General features: G+C 44.6%; 1 protein-coding gene across 28 annotated transcripts in view; it reads left to right on the top strand.

Annotated features, from left to right (window-relative positions):
* Positions 1–20,069, top strand: part of LOC135236950 (latent-transforming growth factor beta-binding protein 4) — a 135,546-nt gene that overhangs the window by 79,745 nt on the left and 35,732 nt on the right. For 16 of the 28 annotated variants that reach the window (XM_064303597.1, XM_064303589.1, XM_064303587.1 and 13 more), the window contains exons 10-23: positions 528–650; positions 5,088–5,252; positions 5,390–5,815; positions 6,971–7,072; positions 11,133–11,261; positions 12,111–12,236; positions 13,203–13,328; positions 13,412–13,531; positions 15,400–15,519; positions 16,401–16,520; positions 16,640–16,759; positions 16,854–16,976; positions 18,160–18,279; positions 18,444–18,563. In XM_064303597.1, the coding sequence (XP_064159667.1) occupies positions 528–650; positions 5,088–5,252; positions 5,390–5,815; positions 6,971–7,072; positions 11,133–11,261; positions 12,111–12,236; positions 13,203–13,328; positions 13,412–13,531; positions 15,400–15,519; positions 16,401–16,520; positions 16,640–16,759; positions 16,854–16,976; positions 18,160–18,279; positions 18,444–18,563 (2,040 nt within the window). The remainder of the gene's footprint in view (positions 1–527; positions 651–5,087; positions 5,253–5,389; positions 5,816–6,970; positions 7,073–11,132; positions 11,262–12,110; positions 12,237–13,202; positions 13,329–13,411; positions 13,532–15,399; positions 15,520–16,400; positions 16,521–16,639; positions 16,760–16,853; positions 16,977–18,159; positions 18,280–18,443; positions 18,564–20,069) is intronic. The other 12 variants (XM_064303601.1, XM_064303600.1, XM_064303599.1 and 9 more) reach the window with 7 other exon arrangements.

Genomic DNA, 20,069 nt, shown 5'->3' with positions numbered 1-20,069 from the left:
CAGTGGTGGTTGAGTTCAGTCAGCCCCACCCCCACCCCTACCCCCACCCCACTCATTATGAAGTCTTTTAGGGCCCTGTCTTTGTGTACCTTCCATTCAGAGATGAACTTGCACTGTTTTATCACTATTATTATTATTATTATTATTATTGCTGCTGCTACTACTAGAGTCCTGTCCAGGAGGGCTGCATTGCCTGTTGTTTTCCTTATGCTCATTCAATGAAGTCACTGATTGGCTAAAGAATCCCCACTCCTTGTTCTCAAGGATTTAATTGGCTGCTGATTGAAAGGAAACCACAGATACATGCAGACCCTGCGGCCCTCCGGGACTGTTTTACATCACTGCCACAGAAATTCTGCACGAAAGATGATCACACTGTAAGAGAGAAACATCAGTGGCACAGTTAGCCTTGTTCCAGTGTTAAGGAGCATCCCCAGCTGTGTGTAAATCCCAGCCCTGCACCCAGAGGGGACTCCCAGAATCCCCTGCTTCCAGGGATGTGACGGCAGCCTTTCCCTCCCATGTAGATATTAATGAGTGTTTGCAGCCTGGGTTTTGCGAGAACGGAAACTGTGTCAACACTCGCGGGAGCCACTCCTGCGTGTGCAGGACGGGATATTTACTGGACGCGTCTCACGGGATCTGTGTCTGTAAGTACGGGGGCCCTGACCAGGAGGTGAATGTGCTCTATCGCCGGGTTGGCATGATGGCAGCAGGAATAAAGCCGAGCTGAAGCAGCACAGAACACCGAAGCCGCATGCTGACGGCCTATTACGCATCTACAGTCACATCTGCAGTTATACTGACAGCATATTACGCATCTACAGTCACATCTGCAGTTATACTGACAGCATATTGCACATCTACAGTCACATCTACAGTTATACTGACAGCATATTGCACATCTACAGTCACATCTACAGTTATACTGACAGCATATTACACATCTACAGTTATACTGACGGCCTATTACACATCTGCAGTCACATCTACAGTTATACTGACAGCGTATTACACATCTACAGTCACATCTACACTCACATCTACAGTTATACTGAGAGCGTATTACACATCTGCAGTCACTACTACACTCACATCTACAGTTATACTGACAACATATTACACATCTGCAGTCACATCTACACTCACATCTATAGTTATACTGACAGCATATTACACATCTGCAGTCACTACTACACTCACATCTACAGTTATACTGACAACATATTACACATCTGCAGTCACATCTACACTCACATCTACAGTTATACTGACAGCATATTACACATCTGAAGTCACATCTACAGTTATACTGACTGCATATTACAAATCTACAGTTATACTGACAGCGTATTAGACATCAACAGTTATACTGACAGCCTATTACACATCTACAGTCACATCTACAGTTAAGCTGACAGCATATTAGACATCAACAGTTATACTGACAGCCTATTACACATCTACAGTCACGTGCAGTTATACTGACAGCGTATTACACATCTACAGTCACATCTACACATCTACAGTTATACTGACAGCGTATTAAACATCAACAGTTACACTGACAAGCTATTACACATCTACAGTCACATCTACAGTTATACTGACTGCGTATTACACATCTGCAGTCACATCTACAGTTATACTGACAGCGTATTACACATCTGCAGTCACATCTAGAGTTATAGTGACAGTGTATTACAAATCTACAATCATAACTAGAGTCACATGTACAATTATACTGACAGTGTATTACAAATCTAAAGTCACATCTACGGTCACATCTACAATTATAATGATGGCATATTACACATCTACAGCCACATCTAAAGTCACATCTACAGTTATACTGCGAGCATATTACACATCTACAGTTATACTGACAGCGTATTATACATCAACAGTTATTCAGACAGCGTATTAGAAATCCAGTCACACCTACAGTTATACTTACAGCGTATTAAACATCTAGTCACATCTACAGTTATACTGACAGCCTATTACACATCTACAGTCACATCTACAGTTATACTGACAGCGTATTACATATCTACACATCTACACTTACATCTGCAGTCCTACATCATTCATTTCAAATTGAATTTTTTCATAAAATTTGCATGATATCTATACACTTTTTTTTATTTGTGTGTTGGTTATATTAGTTATTTTTATATACATTAAAATAATAATTTAAAAACATTGCCAACTTTACAGTAATGTGTTTGCAGTGTTTTATAGATTCATCTGCACTATTTTAGTGGTAATACTTTGTTGAAGTTAGAAAGATGTTAAGATGTAATGTTAAGAAGATCACCTCGTAACAAAGTCTGTTTGAAAACGGGAAGCTTTTTTTCTGGATTTTTTTTTTACACCTTGATGTAAAATACCTAACACCCACACAAACGTTGAGCACACTCACACACACACACACACACACACACACTCTCTCTCACACACACACACACGCACACACAGTTCTGCACACAGGTCAGTGATGCTCTCAGTCGGCTTATTCCATCGGGCATTTGTGAGGGCTGCTGGGCCTGATCAATGCCGACTGGGCTGGGCTGTGCCTGTGACTGTGCCGGGCCTGAGCAATGCCAGCTGGGCTGGGCTGTGACTGCGCCGGGCCTGAGCAATGCCAGCTGGGCTGTGCCTGTGACTGCGCCGGGCCTGATCAATGCCGGCTGGGCTGGGCTGTGCCTGTGACTGTGCCGAGGCTTGCCTGTGCTGCTGCTACCTTCCGCTTCACCGCTAAACCCTGCGCCTGGAAAAGCCTGGACCAGCAGGCCCAGCTCCCCGACGGGGCGGGGGGGGGGGGGTCAAGCGCTCGCTTTCTCCATCTCGCCCCCTCCCCTTGGCTTCTGGCTCCGACCCGCTGGACTGCGGAAAGCTCTTGTCTGTCTTACGCATCTTGTTACCCGTCTGGGTACACATTAAATCATGAACCTCTCGCCGAAAGGCCACCTGAATGCTCTCAAACTCTCCTTTTCGTGCCCTTTGACCCCTCGGCGTCACTGGTGTGTCCGCACATGGTGTTTGGCATGAGAAGGTTTGTCCTGTCGATGTTCTCCTGTGCTCACTCCATCAGTCCCACACAGGGAGAAGAGGCCATCTACGGTACGAGTGCACATTAGCGAAAGGTGTTGTGTTATATAGCAACCGTCCTGTTAGCTCAAAAACGGCTGCTCAGACCAGGCCAAATCTCAGTGAACAGTGACTTCAGTATTAATCATATGACGCTTTTAAAAATGTGGCTTGCAAGGGTTTACTGGATGGAAACCATTAATCAGACTATTGGGGAACATGGTGGCAAGCAAGACCTGTTCACATCTGCACAAGATATGGCTTCTTATTTACAGACTTTTTTGTGAACAGCTGCTACATCCCTTGTGTCCTTTTCCCAACTACACTAATAAGGCTGGGAAAAAAGTTCATTTATCAACTTGTCCATTTGGAAAACTGTTTAAATCTGGTCTGTTTGGTTTATGCAAACCTGGATCACGTGGAATGCATCCTCTTTAAACCATGTTCACACCGAGTCAAAATTCCATCATTATGAAATAAGGCGGGTCATGTAGGGATTTCATAGCAGTGTGAACAAGGCTGCATGTTCCCACAGGAGCAGGTGATGAAATATTCCTCCTCATTGGCCAGTCTCAAGCTTCAGTTTCCCCATATCTATGAGACCAAGGATAATAAAATGGGTGGAACGTTGGTGTTGTCACCTTCTGCATAGAAACCAGAGAGAAGCTCCACCAATCACAGAGTGTGTTGGAAGTCAGAAACGGAGCAACCACGACGATGATTGGTGGATACTTTCTGGCTATATATCCAAGAGCCCTTATCACAAAAGGGACTATAACTAGAAGGCATCCACCAATTACAAATGGCTTTGTTCTATTTGTTGTTACCAACATACCGTGTGATTGGTGGAGAGCTCCTCTCTGGCTTCAATGAAAGAGTGATGATGTTTTATTGTCCTGGCAGGAGACCAGGAAGTTCTCTTGATGTTCTCAAATTCATCATCTCCCTTTCAGCAGCTGCTGGGAAACTGCACCAATCTCAGTCTGTTATGTAGACCCTTGATTACCATGGCAATCTTTAGCAAAAGCTGCTCAGCTCAGGTGTTTGCTCATGGAAACGTAGCTGAAGAGGTAGTGAGCACATCACCTGTCCACTTGTTCAGTTGCAGCCATGAAGGCTCTTTAATTAAGATGCCAACTCTGATTGGCCGGCTGGCATGCTTGGGTCCTGACAGGGTAAAGAGAGGAGTCTGTTGTGTGTCTCCTCCTGTTAAGGCGCTGTTCCTGCGTGTGGATGGGCCCCATGGTCGGGTATGAAATCCGGACCTTGCCAGCGCTGACCCTGGCCAACAGCTCTGCGGGGTGGTATGCCCTTAGCCATGGTCATGTGATCATTGTGCCTGAGCTCAACTGGTGCATTGATGGGTGAAAAGATGCAGCAGCTCTCATAGTGTTTTTCAGAGGGGGTCCTCTTTACTCTCCCAAATTAACAGAGGGGAGGTCAGCAATGAGCTTAGCTTACAAATTCAACTGAGCACTCCACTTGTAGAGGGGATATCAGGACCCTTCACCGGCGAAGGGAATTCACTGTGGGTTTGATGGCTCACTTAAAATTTGGAATGTCTCTGTGAGTCTCAGTAACAGTATGGTGCTCCTAATTGGATCTCAGTTTGCAAAGGTTTTCACTATGAGTGCAGCCTTGGCCTGATAGTTGCAGGTTCAAGCCATGATTGCAGGTAGCATGGTAACAGCCTGAGCAACTGGCAGTAACTGTGGAGAAAAGGTAGACCCCAGGGAGGAATCCCCTTGCAACCTCCTGACAGAACTATTGCACAATGGATAGGGAGGTGGAAAGAACATATCAGAAAGAGCCAGTTGTAATGGAGGCTACTTCCTATAAAAATGTCATGTGAATGCATCTCGTTCCAGGGCAACAGAATGGTAGCTTGAGGACAGGGAGGAAGCAGCTGCCCCGGTCCCCTCTGCCCCATGATTGGGGCGCTCCCCCCCCCCCCTTCCACCCCTCACACGCTTTCTCGCTTGCCCGCCCCGCAGCCCAGAAGGTCATTTCGGAGGACAAGGGGCAGTGCTACCGCATCGTGAGCCAGGGGACCTGCACCCTGCCCATCCTGAGGAACATCACCAAGCAGATCTGCTGCTGCAGCCGAGTGGGCAAGGCCTGGGGCAGGAGCTGCGAGAAGTGCCCGTACTTCGGCTCGGGTGAGCGCGCACGTCGGAGCGTGCACGTCAAAGTGTGCACGTCAGAGCCTGCAAGCATAATTCACGGAGCTCTTAAACTCCAGCAATGTTCTTGTATTAACGCAGACTCCTGAGCTTGCCGTTGTGTTTGTTTACAGATGGCTTTAAGGAGATCTGCCCAGCTGGGCCTGGATACCAATACTCAGCCTCGGCGAACAATTTCCACCAGAGGGCGCAAGAGCAGCTGGGCACCGCGGGGGCCTCCCTCACCCCTCAGAGTAGACCCCAGCTGCCCTCCAGCGCAGGCAGCCACACAGCTCAGAGTAGACCCCAGCTGCCCTCCAGCGCAGGCAGCCACACAGCTCAGAGTAGACCCCAGCTGCCGTCCAGCGCAGGCAGCCACACAGCTCAGAGTAGACCCCAGCTGCCGTCCAGCGCAGGCAGCCACACAGCTCAGAGTAGACCCCAGCTGCCGTCCAGCGCAGGCAGCCACACAGCTCAGAGTAGACCCCAGCTGCCATCCAGCACAGGCAGCCACACAGCTCAGAGTAGACCCCAGCAGCCAGCTGGCAGTGCCCAGGAAGGTAATGTATTGATTCCAAGGATGTTTTAAATATTCATGGTACCGTGGGCTCTATTTCTCGGTCATGGGCGCACGGAGTGTGGCTGTTGAATGCTGGTATTTTAGTAACCAGGTGAGGCGCCCACAGCTCAAAGTGTGCGGCGCAGATGGGAAATGGGCTGGATTAGGATGAGTCTCTTATCAGTGGGTGTGTTGCAGCCTGATTCATTCTTAGCCAATCAACTGACCTCGTCTCATTGCCTTTAAGAGCCGTGAGCTTTGTGCGGGGTGTACTGCCAATTTCTGCAGTTTACCACTGCAGTGGAAGAAAAGGATCAGGATGTACTAATCACACATTTCTCACAAGTTGTTCTTTTGTGGGAGGTGCAGAGTAGGGCTGTCGCTTTTCTTTTTTATTTCAAAAATGGACTTATAACGAATCTCATAAGAGAAATTTGGCTGAATTTTCTTCTGTCAGAATTTCAATTAAACATTGCCTAAACATTTATTATGGGCCACTTTTAATTTCACATTGAACCTGTAGTTAAACATGCTATGCTATGGCTAAGAAATCATGACAACAGCATTGTGAAGTTTTGTTAAACAAAATAAAACCAGGGAAGATCATGCCAATGCCAGTGATCCCATTCACAGACGCAAAATAACTTGATATTAACTGTTACTCAAACCAAAGAAAAAAATTATAACGGACAATTACATCATTAATTCACAACAATGGCATGGCTTACTTAAACCAAACTGAACTGCATGGTTTGCAGCGCCCCCTGGAGGCTATTGGAGGTGAAACACTGCAGCTAGTCATAGCTGGCTCAGCTCTGCTAGCCTTTGAACTCTTCTTAAAGTTCAGACGCTCTTTAGAAAGAATTAACCAGATGAACCTCTGTCATTTCCACACAAGCACAAATCTTTCATTAAAAAAAGAAATCCTCTGTTATTTCACAGAATCTGGAGTTAGCCCTTCTGTGTTCAGGAATTAAATGCAATCTCTGAAAGGGTGTCTAAAGATTTGTCACAGTTTCACAAGTTGTTATTGTCTTGACAGATTCAGTAAATAACAGGAGTATTACAAGTCTTATCTGTTTTGCTAAACTGAAATGCCATCATAGACTGATATCTGCTGCGCTTTCTCAGATCAATCATGTCCTTTTCTTTTTAGCAGCAATCCTTCCACAGCAAACCGGTGCCACGCGAAGTGATGGACAGCCCATTAGGCCCCTCCCCGTTCCAGCCACGCCCCGTCCAGCTCCACCCAGGCCAGGTACGCTGTCTGTCTCCGACGGAACTGAAGTAGCACTATTTATATACACAGCAGCCGCAATCATCATGTTACACTTCACTGTTGTGAAGAAAAACGGTTGACCCACAGCCTGTTTCAACACTCTCAGCGATTTATTAACAGCATTCTGACTACTGAAGTTTGCAGTGGTAGGAGCATCATTCATTAGGTATACTGTATGCCTTCAGCACATGCATTAGGTATCATTTCCTGGTTTCTGTTGGTTGCCTTTCCCTGTTTCCAGTGTTATTTTTCTTTGATAGTCAGAGGTTATGTTTTGCTAATGGTAATCCTTCTTAATGCCTCCTCACCCTTCCCACTTGATTTTTGCTTGAGTGGTTCACCATTTCCCTGCAAGACAAAAGCCTTTCATTCTTCCATAAATGTTTGAAACAATCCAATCCAATCTGAAGAAAAGAATGTGATTAAAGAACTCAAGGCATTTAATCACTCTGGAAATTTCACATTTTCAGCATAATGTGAAGCCTTGAAAAGCAGGCTGTTTTGTTCTTGGTTTTTGGCAGTGTCGTCCCAGTCCTGTTTCCCCCGTTGCAAGTTCCTTTTTGTTCGGGAGGGCTGAAGAGCAAGCCTTCCAGGTTAGCAAGCTGGGGGCATGGCACTAAGTTTGGAGCTTTTTCCTTTAGGATTTTCTTTTTTAAATTTTTGGTCCCACTTCAGAGGCTTCCTCCACAGTGGGTCCCTCCTCTCAGAAGACCAGGCCTCCCCCTGCTCCCCCTTCTGCGGGGTGACGGTGTCAGGGCGGCTTGGCCTGGTGTTTTATACTCTCCACAGAGGCCTGGTTGTGCAAGATCAGGCTGAGCTTAAAGAGTGCGTCCCTGCCCCAGTGTGTACAGTAGCAGGATTGTGTGCAGTCATTCAGCACCTGTGTGTAGGTGTACCGCGTCCCTGCCCCAGTGTGTACAGTAGCAGGATTGTGTGCAGTCATTCAGCACCTGTGTGTAGGTGTACCACGACCCTGCCCCAGTGTGTACAGTAGCAGGATTGTGTGCAGTCATTCAGCACCTGTGTGTAGGTGTACCCACTGTGATCCCCCAACTGCCTTTCATGCTGCTGGTGCAAAGGTGAGAAAATGTGAAGAGTGCTTCCTGAGCAACAGTTTGTTCCCCAGTGTAAAATCATTTACTTTCCTTACTTTCATCAAAGCAAGAATGGGCAAAATTCTTTATTTCCCATTTTCTTATTTTAAGTGACTGATAGTTATGTGCATAATCCCTATTGTTTTCTAATTCACAATTACTTTTCTCTTTAAAATACTGAGGGGTCTGCTGTTGAGATGATTAATTTTGGCCCATTTTGTTTTCCAGGTGCCTATCTTTTCCCATAAATTAATAGTGTCTCTGGTCTAATTTGCTTGTTGCCAATTCTGTCTGCCAACAAAAGAATGGAAGCAAAGCATCTCTAGAAATGGGTCATAACACAATCTAAAAGCCATTCAGTCACTTCTATGTCAAACCCATCCAAAAGCCATTCAGTTTCAGCTGTGTCCAACCTATCCAAAAGCCATTCAGTTGCAGCTGTGTCCAACCTATCCAAAAGCCATTCAGTCACTCCTGTGTCCAACCTATCCAAAAGCCATTCAGCTGTGCCAAACCCATCCAAAAGCCATTCAGCCTCTCCTGTGTCCAACCTATCCCAAAGCCAGTCAGTCACAGCTGTGTCACAGCAATCGAAAAGCCATTCAGTCACTCCTGTGTTCAACCTATCCCAAAGCCAGTCAGTCACAGCTGTGTCACAGCAATCGAAAAGCCATTCAGTCACTCCTGTGTCCAACCTATCCAACAGCCATTCAGTCACAGCTGTGTAAAACCTGTCCATATGCCTATTAATTTATTGCCAGAATGTGAAATCTGGATGTGGCTTGTGTGACACTCTGTCTCTACTCCTTGTTCTGGCTCAGAGTAAGGCAGTAGAATGCAATGGGATTTTCACAGTTGCAAAGGTCAACTACAAGAGCAACTGGATTTGTTGTACTGTCCTTGACAAAAAACCCAACTGTTAACAGCAGGTCTTGACTACCATGGAAACTATGGAATATGAATTAATAATTTTTTTTTTACATTCTTTTTTAAAAAGCAAAGATTGGTACTGTGATTTTGGATTACACCTGGCCAAACACGCATGCCACACCCTCTACACCTGGCCAAACACGCATGCCACACCCTCTACACCTGGCCAAACACGCATGCCACACCCTCTACACCTGGCCAAACACACATGCCACACCCTCTCTGTCCCAGCTCCTTGAGTTCTCTGCTCAGATGCTCTAGTGGTGAGTACATAAGTAAATGGCGCTGGCTGGTAAAAGCTACGCTGTGCCATTTTATGGCTACAGGACCGTGTTTTTCAGCAGATGGTAAACAGGCGTGCTAGTGCCTGATGGTAACATATATCCAGGCACAGGCCAGTGTTCCATCATTCTTCCTTAAAAACTGGCTGAGCAATCACGAAAATTCAAGAAAAAAATTTCAATGGAAAAAATCTATTGATTCCAGGCCAGAGTTCTTATACTCAAGTGTGGGATTTACTCTGTCATATTTAATACAAGAGGAGCTGCAGGATGTTCTTTTTAAGTTCTTTTGAAGAAAACGTCTTGACAAATGTTTCTACCATGAACTTCATAGCAGTATTTTTAGACAATGGTCATCTGTTCTCACAGAATTAGAACTCAAACTTGACGGAAAGAGGCAGATTTCAGTTCACTCTGTACACAAGTATATTTAAGTATTTTTATATTTAGTCACTTGAATCTTTCACCACAGACTGCATATTCATTCACATGCATCAGGGGTTGTCATCTGGTTTTGATCCAGGGTCCCCCAGTCAGGCTGAAAGACTTCCCAGGAACCCCCGTCATAAGTTAAAAAGGGCTATACTTAAAAATATAAAAAAAGAGATGGCAGACCAGGGTAGGGTAGGGTAAGGTCGAGTGTGATTGTGGATAAAATATACTGCAGTATTTGTGATCTAAACTAAACTATACCAGCAAAGTAGAACAGCAACAGTTTTTTTTCTGAAATTGAGGAAATGTTTTTATCTCTTTGTCCCCAGAACAGCACATGTATCGATACTGCCCCCTACTTTCGTCACCTGGAAGTGAGGTTGATTGTTTCAGAAAGCTAAAGATTGTTTTGGATGTTAAATTTGTTGATTCATGTGACAGCGTATGCGAGCAATGTCACATGAATAAATAAATGTCGCGTTTCTCAGTATACATTGCAATTTGTAAGTATTTGAACAGTGACTCAATTTTTGTTGATTTGGCTCTGCACTCCAGCACATTGGATTGGAAATGAAATAACATTGAACCTCCTATGAGCTTTAACCTCATATCCATTGTTTAGTTTCAAATCTAATCTGTACAGAGACAAAACAACAAAAATTGTGTCACTATCCAAATACAGACTGCACTGTAAATCCATTATGTGAGATTATGTGGAATAGGTTCAGGTTGTGTAATGAAGAGTGTATTTTTATACAATATATTTGTGTTTTTTCTATGTGAAGCACTTTGGGTTACAATCCTTATATGAAAATGTGCTATAGAAATAAAGTTATTGTTGCTGTTATTATTATTATTATTTTTATTATTATTATTGTTGTTGTTGTTTTGTTGTTGTTAGAAGCATTTTGTATGTCATGTGTGAAGGGAACTGTGTGTGTGTTGTGGTGTCATGTGTGAAGGGAACTGTGTGTGTGTTGTGGTGTTGTGTGAAGGGAACTGTGTGTGTGTTGTGGTGTCATGTGTGAAGGGAACGCTGTGTGTGTTGTGTATGTCATGTGTGAAGGGAACTCTATGTGTGTTGTGGTGTCGTGTGAAGGGAACTGTGTGTGTGTTGTGGTGTCATGTGTGAAGGGAACTCTGTGTGTGTTGTGGTGTCGTGTGTGAAGGGAACTGTGTGTGTGTTGTGTATGTCATGTGTGAAGGGAACTCTGTGTGTGTTGTGGTGTCGTGTGAAGGGAACTCTGTGTGTGTTGTGGTGTCATGTGTGAAGGGAACTCTGTGTGTGTTCTGGTTGTCCAGCGCTACGTGCGTGTGAGGCCGACCCCCGGATCTGTGGGTCGGGTCGGTGCGTGAACCTGCCGGACGGAAAGCACACCTGCGTTTGTAACCCTGGTTACCAGCTGAACGCCCAGCAGGGACGGTGCCAAGGTGAGGCCACGCCACACTGCCCACGTGTGGCACCCCTGACCACACAGAGTACAGTACTCCCAAGACAGGCCAATCAGAATACACTACCGTAATACAGCCACTGATCATTGTGCTGAGTGTAGTCAGAAACCTTTAGCCTCCTTTTAGCCTTTCAGGTAAATATGACCCATTTAAGATTTTAATATACAAGAAATACTGGATACCTTTTTTTTTCTTTTTTCATGAACTTATGTGGAGCGTTTAGACTAACAGATGTGTTGTGAATGTCCGTGCCAATGTGTTTTCAAAGTTAGTCCTGAATTACCATTATTGATCAGTTTGTGTCAGTAATGCTTCAGTGTTTCGAGATTCCCCAGTGAAAAGGTGATGCCACTTTCTATACTGTGATCCCCTCTCTGTCGGCAACCCTCTCTGAATAAGGAAGAAAACCCCTATAAGAACAAACTGTCTCTCCTCGTTTTTTTGCAGTAAAATAAAGAAAAATACAACAGATTAAATATTTTCTAAAACAGGCCATATGTGTTAAAAATATATTCGTTGTCTTTACGTAGCTCTGTTCACCAGGGAATGCTTGTTTCAGCCCTGTGCTGCTGATGCATTGTGTAACTTGGTGCTCCTATAGATGACCTCTATCTGAGGTTAGTGAAGGTTCCCTGGGCCTCCTGTATAGTCATAAACCTGCTGCTCTCTCTCTCTCTGTTGTCTGAGGGCTTGCGTACGGACGCTCCCACGTTCTCTGCGCTCAAATCCCGTCCGCCTCCTGGCCCCGTCTGTTAACCTCGGTACAACTTTCCTTTCCCTACCCAACCGTCCGCCACCCCACCCCCCCCCCCCCCCCCCCCCTTCCAGACGTGGACGAGTGCAGGAGAACTCCCCCACCCTGTGACCGCGGCCAGTGTCAGAACACAGACGGGGGGTACAGATGCACCTGTCCCACAGGATACCGGTCAGGACCCCTGGGCACCAGCTGCATAGGTACTACAGCACAGCATGTGAACCAAACTATGCAAATCTGTTTATGGGTCGCTGAAAAAAGAAATGCATCCATAGTTCTTTCTTTACAAAATTTTTTGTGGTTTAGGCACATAGACACCATGCTGCTTATTTTGGAAGGAATTTGGGTATTTATTGCGGTATGTCAATTCTGTTCTTTACAGAGGAACATAGCAAGAGGTCCATTAACCTGGACATGACTATTTTCAAAAATGACACTGGTAAACTTGAATCCGTTATCTTCTGTAAACCTCTTAGTAGAAACACTTTGCTAAGAGCAGATAATCAACTGAAACACAACACACTGCTAGGCTATTTCTTGCTCTTGAGACGCAATTGTATTACCAATACAGAATTTGAAAATAGTATCTGTCAGATGCGTAGTAGATTTCTTCAGAGAGTGTGCAATGGTGCTGATATTACTGCCACCATTAACTGTGTCCATTATACTGACAGGAAGTCCCTCCTCTCCAGCAAGTTTAAGTGCGCTGTTCCCCTTCATATTTGCTTTTCTACAGAATTCAATCCACTTGCTGGGATAATGAAACGTTGGCCTGTTTTCCAGAGTGATCCTCTGTTGGAAAAACGTATTTTACTATGCTTCCCTTGTGTGCTTTAAATGTTCATGCAACATAAAAGACAAAGTGGTTCACAATTTCCCCACACAAAACCCTCCTGACTGTCAGAGGGTTCTATCGCTAATTCTAATCAAAGTTTTCCGCCATCCGCGTATGGGCAAGGAGTACAAAATAAAGTATTGTATTCATTGTAACACCACCAATGTAATAGTCATGTCAAAATGTTCTCCACGTCACACTGTCACACCTGGCCCAGGGGCTGCTGATTTCTGACCGTTTCCTCCTCCTCTGAGCTGAAGAGCGTCTGTTGCGTGTGCTTTCTAACGCTCGTGCGCTCTCCGACAATCGCGTGCCCCCCACCCCCCTGCAGATGTGAACGAGTGTGTCCAGACCCCGCGGCTCTGTTCCCCCGGCCAGTGCCAGAATACCCCCGGAAGCTTCCGCTGCGCTTGTCCCGCTGGCTTCCAAAGCAGCCCGCAGCAAACGCAGTGTCTCGGTAAGAGTTCTCTCGAACCTTCGACGCGCGCGCGGCGACGCGTCGATCGTTTGCCTTGAAATGCGCTGTGTTTTTTTGTGCAGACGTAGACGAGTGTCGCCAGGCCCCCAGCCTCTGTGCCAACGGGCGCTGTGAGAACACCCTGGGCAGCTACAGGTGTGCGTGTTCCACTGGGTACAAGCTACAGGGCAACACCTGCGCAGGTAAGACTTGAGATGTTTGAAATGGATGCCATTTTGGCATAAAATGGACGTCCTTTTCCAGTTCTTCTGCGCTATTCATATTCTCCAAATATGCCTTTTGTGTACATTTTCCTTCCATCTTCCCTGTTTTTCTTTTTCTTTCAGAGGATACTGATCAAGATACATATTGACACAAATATATTTAAAAATTGTCCTTAGGGTAAAGCAGCTTATGTTGTCTTCCATGGTAGAATAATTTTGGTGTGTCATTTCATATAACACCTTTGAGTTTAAAAGTCACAGAATACTAATCCTTAATCCAAAAAAATGTTGTTTTTATATGGATGGCTTGAGAGTGATCCCAGTACTTGAATGGGGTGCTGACTTTAAGGCAAAAACAAAATCAACAGAGCGTGTGGCTTTCCAGAGCAGGGTTACAGACCCCTGACATTTTTGCCGTTTATGCTAGCGAAGGGAATTCTATTTTACCATGCTGTATCATGAATATCAGTGCAGGCTCGTTAACCATACAAAATGCTTGTTAGCATATAAAGAACCATCAGGCATCTGTTCCTCAGTTAAAACAGTATTTTACAATAAGCTAGCATGATGTCATGGAACAGTTCCATCGTGCAGGTTACAAATGAACACACGCCAGCTGTAAAACAGTCTCAGCATTGAATGTGCCAGTAGTTTAGGACAGGGCTGCCAAAACCTGTTCCTGGTGACCTGCCATTCTGTAAATTTTCATTTCAACCCTAATTTGGCACACCTTGATTCTATTAATGAGCAGTTCAATGAGATCTCTAGCCTTCGAATGAAGTGTGCTTTGTTAGGATTGTACTGAAAACCTTCTAGATGGGAGAACTCCAGGGACAGGGTTGTGAAGCCCTGGTTTAGGAACTGCCTGGGGTCAGCTCACCTGCCAAATGTGGGTTGATAGGAAGCAGATTTCAGATGCAGGTCAGATTTCAAAAAGCTGGCTTTGGATCCCTGATGTTCTGTGAGAGTGACAGATGGAGTTAAAAAGGGAGAAGATTAATGAGCAGACACCTGCACGGTTAGCCATGGATGTCATCTGTTCATAACCCTCTAAACTATTTCCATACAGCCACTACCAGAGATACACAGATGGGTCTGATTTGAATTCTTAGACCCGCCCTTGTTTGCCTCATTGGAGTAACTGATTGGGAAAGAAGCTGAATGGCCTGTTATTCCAGATGTTAAACAGCTGCCAAAGGGACGTGTTAACGCCCAGCAGGCTGTGATTCCTCAGGCCGAGGCGTTTCAACACCCTCTGTGTGTGTGTGTGTGTGTGGATGCTTTGTGCGTGTATGTGGATGCTTTGTGCCTGAGCTCTGTGTGTGTGTGTGTGTGTGGATGCTCTGTGCGTGTGTGTGTGTGTGGATGCTTTGTGCGTGTATGTGGATGCTTTGTGCCTGAGCTCTGTGTGTGTGTGTGTGTGTGTGTGTGTGGATGCTCTGTGCGTGTGTGTGGGTGATTTGTGCCTGAGCTCTGTGCATGTGTGTGGATGCTTTGTGCCTGAGCTTTGTGCGTGTGTGTGTGTGTGTGTGTGTGTGTGTGGATGCTCTGTGCCTGAGCTCTGTGTGTGTGTGTGTGTGTGGATGCTTTGTGCGTGTGTGTGTGTGTGTGGATGCTCTGTGCATGTGTGTGTGTGTGGATGCTTTGTGCCTGAGCTCTGTGCGTGTGTGTGGATGCTCTGTGTGTGTGTGTGGATGCTCTGTGTGTGTGTGTGGATGCTCTGTGCGTGTGTGTGGATGCTCTGTGTGTGTGTGTGGATGCTTTGTGCCTGAGCTCTGTTCGTGATGTACAAGCCGCTCCTCAGTCTTCCCATGTATCCAACGCGAACTCTCTCTCCTTCGTTTCAGACATCAACGAGTGTGAGAGCCCTTTGCAGTGCCCTGGTCAGGAGTGTGTCAACTCCCAGGGTTCTTACAGGTGTGTCGCCTGTCAGCCAGGTTTTGACCTACTCAACAGAAAATGCTCAGGTGAGTCACCCTTTTTTCAGGTGAGTTTGGTGAGTTCACCAATCACCTGCCTCCAGTCCTGGAGATTCACAGTTCTCAATTTAAGTCCTTCAATGGCTAAAGAGTTTGCATAGCTTGTTTCCAAGGCCTAAACTGGCTCCTGAATGAAAAGCCACAAAAAAACCTGCAGATGCTGTTTGATGTCTGAAATTAACTTGGAAAACTGTATCTTATAAGGGGACAAAAATAAACATTCGCAATTAATCTTCAGAAAGTCAGAGAAAAATGTTGACTGAACAAATGCCCATGCCCATGTCTCGAGGGGTAAACTAGGTTTCAACTTTTTATATAGTTCCAGCTACTTGCAGCTCCTCCTTTCTCCCCAAAGACATAAGCAGCATTTCTGTTCACATCCATTCCAGTCGACAGCCATTTCTGTTCTCATCCATTCCAGTCTACAGCCATTTCTGTTCTCAGCCATTCCAGTCTATAGCCATTTCTGTTCTCATCCATTCCAGTCTACAGCCATTTCTGTTCTCATCCATTCCAGTCTACAGCCATTTCTGTTCTCATCCATTCCAGTCTACAGCCATTTCTGTTCTCATCCATTCCAGTCTACAGCCATTTCTGTTCTCATCCATTCCAGTCTACATCCATTTCTGTTCTCATCCATTCCAGTCTACAGCCATTTCTGTTCTCATCCATTCCAGTCTACAGCCATTTCTGTTCTCATCCATTCCAGTCTACAGCCATTTCTGTTCTCAGCCATTCCAATTCATGAGCAGTATTGTGCTGCTGTATGAAATCTTCTTTGCACAGATTACACAAGATTGCCCTGTATTTTCTCAAAATGGAAGCTAGCTTTTGTGAAGCTGGATGTCACAGTATGTGTTTTTCCTCAGACATAGACGAGTGTCGCAAAACACCCAGCCCCTGTGCCAGCGGGCGCTGCGAGAACACCCCTGGAAGCTACAGGTGTGTGTGCCCCACAGGGTACAGGCTACAGGGCAGCACCTGCACAGGTGAGTCTGTCTCTCCACACTGATCCTTTCCTACCAATGCCCAAAATGCCTGTGGCACGTGGTTACAGTGTACTCAGGACTGAGCCATTAATCTGATCTTTTCCCTTTTCCTGTTTCAGACATTAACGAGTGTGAGGACCGGTCGCAGTGCCCTGGTCAGGAGTGTGTGAACTCCCAGGGTTCTTACAGGTGTGTCACCTGCAAGCCAGGCTTCAGGCTTCTCAACAGGAAGTGCTCAGGTAGCCCTCGTTTAATTGGGTTATTCTCAGAACGCTGGAGATCCCGCTCGCTGCTTCTGTGTCACAGCAGGTTCTCGCTTATCTTTCACTGCAGACATCGACGAATGCCAGCAGGCCCCCAGCCCCTGTGCCAGTAACGGACGCTGTGAGAACACCCTCGGCAGCTACAGGTGTGTGTGTTCCACTGGGTACAAGCTACAGGGCAACACCTGCACAGGTAAGCCATGAGTTCAGGGATTTGTCTGAGGCTATATAAGTATTTGCATTGCTCTGTAGGTTAGCCATGTTGACAGCAGTCACTGGCTAAGAGGGATAGCCAGCCCCAACCATAATGATTAAGAATACGATTGGTTGGATCATGGTTGATGATGATTGGATGATTGAGTTGTATGACACAGTAATGCAGTGTTGGCACATTCCTCCTCTTGGTCATATATGATACATGAGCCTCTCTGAAGTCTTCAAATGTGTGTTTTTTTACAAATATTTTCCATTTATTTATAAATAAACATGTTCCAGTAACAAAACTGAGAATGAAAGATAGATCCTTGGTTCACCTCAAACCTGTCAAATTTATTTCACCCTAGAAATAAAGCATGGGTCTTGGCTAGATGCTCAGGAGACCCTGGTCATTGGCTTTTGTTTAGACAATTAAGGAACAAATGCTCATCATCAGTGAGGAGAGCCAAGGTTGAATATTGTATGAATTAATTTACCAGCTCCTATGCATATCCTACAAAGTTATGGAAGATTGCATATTCTAAAAAACAATATTCCAATTTCCAAATTGCCATGGTCGGCTAAAATTTTGGAGTACCAGGTTAATGTCCAGCTCACATTGCTTCTTTGGAGCCACTCTTTGCTTAGCCCCTATCGGTCTGGGTTCAGGGCTAAGCATAGCACCATCACTGCCACATCCTTAGTCTTAAATGATATTGTGTTTGCTTCAGACAGAAAACTTCATTGTGCTGCACTTTTTGTCGACCTTTCTGAGGCCTTTGGTACAGTGGACTTTTCCATGTTATTACACAAACTGTCACTTATTTGATTAGATGCTGCTGCATGCAGTTGGTTCCATAATTACCTCTCTGACAGATCTCAGTGTGTGAAAGTGGATGATGTGCAATCTGGGAGTTCACAGTTGTCTAAGGGTGTTCCTCAAGGGTCCATACGGGGTCCAGTGCAGTTCAACTTTAACATAAATTACATTGTTAATTTTTTAAATGGCTATAATTTTTATATTTATTTGGGTGATACATTTCTCTTTTCCCACTCCATCCCCTTGGCTGTTAAAAATCTGCAGCTTGCGTTTGATGCTTTGCAAATAGTACAAGTGAATCTTAAACTTGTTTCAAATAGTAATAAAACTAAGTGCATGCTGATTCTCTCCCTTGTTTCAGACATTAACGAGTGTGAGGACCCTTTGCAGTGCCCTGGTCAGGAGTGTGTGAACTCCCAGGGTTCTTACAGGTGTGTCACCTGTCAGCCAGGGTTCAACCTGCTTAACGGCCAATGCTCAGGTGAGTCTAAGTCAGAATGCAGCTTGAATATAAATCCCAAACACCAAATTAGGGAATTCCTTCTCTATGAGTGTTCCCAGTGTTATCAGAAACTGGTACTAACTGGGACATCTGGTGAAGTTGTTGTTTTTGAAATAGCAGTTTTTTTGTTGTTCTACTCTCAGACATAGACGAGTGTCAACGAACCCGCAGCCTCTGTGCTAACGGGCGCTGTGAGAACACCCTGGGCAGCTACAGGTGTGCGTGTTCCACAGGGTACAAGCTACAGGCCAACACCTGCACAGGTACGATTGCTTTTTCAAAGTAATCTCAATAATGAAGTTGTTTCAGTGAGTCAGTTGTGGAAGTTTAACACGATAATATTCTTTTGTTGATTGTACAACTTAGTGAAAAGAGAAAGAAGAGAGAGAGCTCTGTCCTTGAACTTTACATGAACCATGGTGTGTTTGACGAAATACATGTTTATAAATTGTGTTTTTATCAATACAGAAAACGTCTGTGTTTTTTCAAACTGCAACTGCCCTTTTGAACCATCTCTGAGACTTGTTTTCTCCCATCTGAACTCAGGAGTATTTTTTTCTTATATACATAAGTGAGGAATGCAGAGGAGTCTGTATTCGTCCTCTTCTGCAGGAGATGTTTTGCCCTCCTAAGTGTCCTCTCTCTATGTGTGCAATGAAGAAGTCTTACAGCCCTAATCCTACTTTTCCACAACACAGATGTTACATACACTAGGCTACTTGAACAAATGTAGAAAATGTTGAAAAACACTAGCAGCATTGCTTTGGCATATGGTATATGTAGTTTCTGTGAAGCATTGGTGAAAGTTTACCTGTAGCTCAGCATTATATTGATACCAAAAATTTGTTATGCAGAAAGAAAAGATTTTTAGGAACAGTTTTTACAGACATATAGAATACAGTCTAAACTTTGTGTATCGTTGAAAACATTTTTGTCTTTTGTTGTTATCACTTAATTTGTATGTACGAATGTTTCAGACTAAGAATGTAAATACTGTAAGGTGTAGCAGGTTAACATGCTGCCGCCTAGTGGCAAACTAGCTCTGCAGCTAGGTTTTCTGATCCCTATACATGGCTTGTGATGCTACATGTAGTACACACACATACAATAGTTCCATATAGCTATACATCATATTATCAGGAACCAGTTAGCTTTCATGTTAAAACAAAATGTATTCTTCAAGGTAGAGCTTTTATATTATAGTGTATTCACTTTATATTGACTGACATTTACTCCCGAATTTCAGCCACAGTAACCTCCCTTCCACAGCTTTCCTGTGACATGACTAGAGCCACAAGGTGCAATCAGCTATCAACATTGTTTTTTCCATAGCTTATTAGCGTGATAGCCAAAATCCATACAGAATTTGATGTATATGTTAAGGTTTAAACGCTTACAACTAGGGATAGCTGCCTCAATGGTTGGAGGTCAGGTATGCATATGCCACTTTCTCTGGATGATTACTTAGCTGTAAACTAGTCAGTTAGCTACCCTTCAGGTTTTTCATAAACAATATCACGTTAGCTAGATTTACAGTGATGTTGTTATACTTAGAGTAGTAAGCAAGCTACCTCTATCTATTTCTTTACATTGCAAGTGGACTCTATGTGTGGACACAGTAGGAAGAATAGCTTCCTGTGCTTAGTTGTAGTAATAATGTTAGAAATCAAAATTAAAGTTAGCTTAGAAACTGCACGTTGATGTGAATTCACGTTGTACAGAATACAACACAAGCATGTCTCTTCCATTTCATGCACAGCTTGTCCTTA

Source organism: Anguilla rostrata, chromosome 12 (assembly GCF_018555375.3).
Source record: "Anguilla rostrata isolate EN2019 chromosome 12, ASM1855537v3, whole genome shotgun sequence".
NCBI lineage: Eukaryota > Metazoa > Chordata > Actinopteri > Anguilliformes > Anguillidae > Anguilla > Anguilla rostrata.
This window is presented reverse-complemented; position numbering and strand designations above follow the sequence as displayed.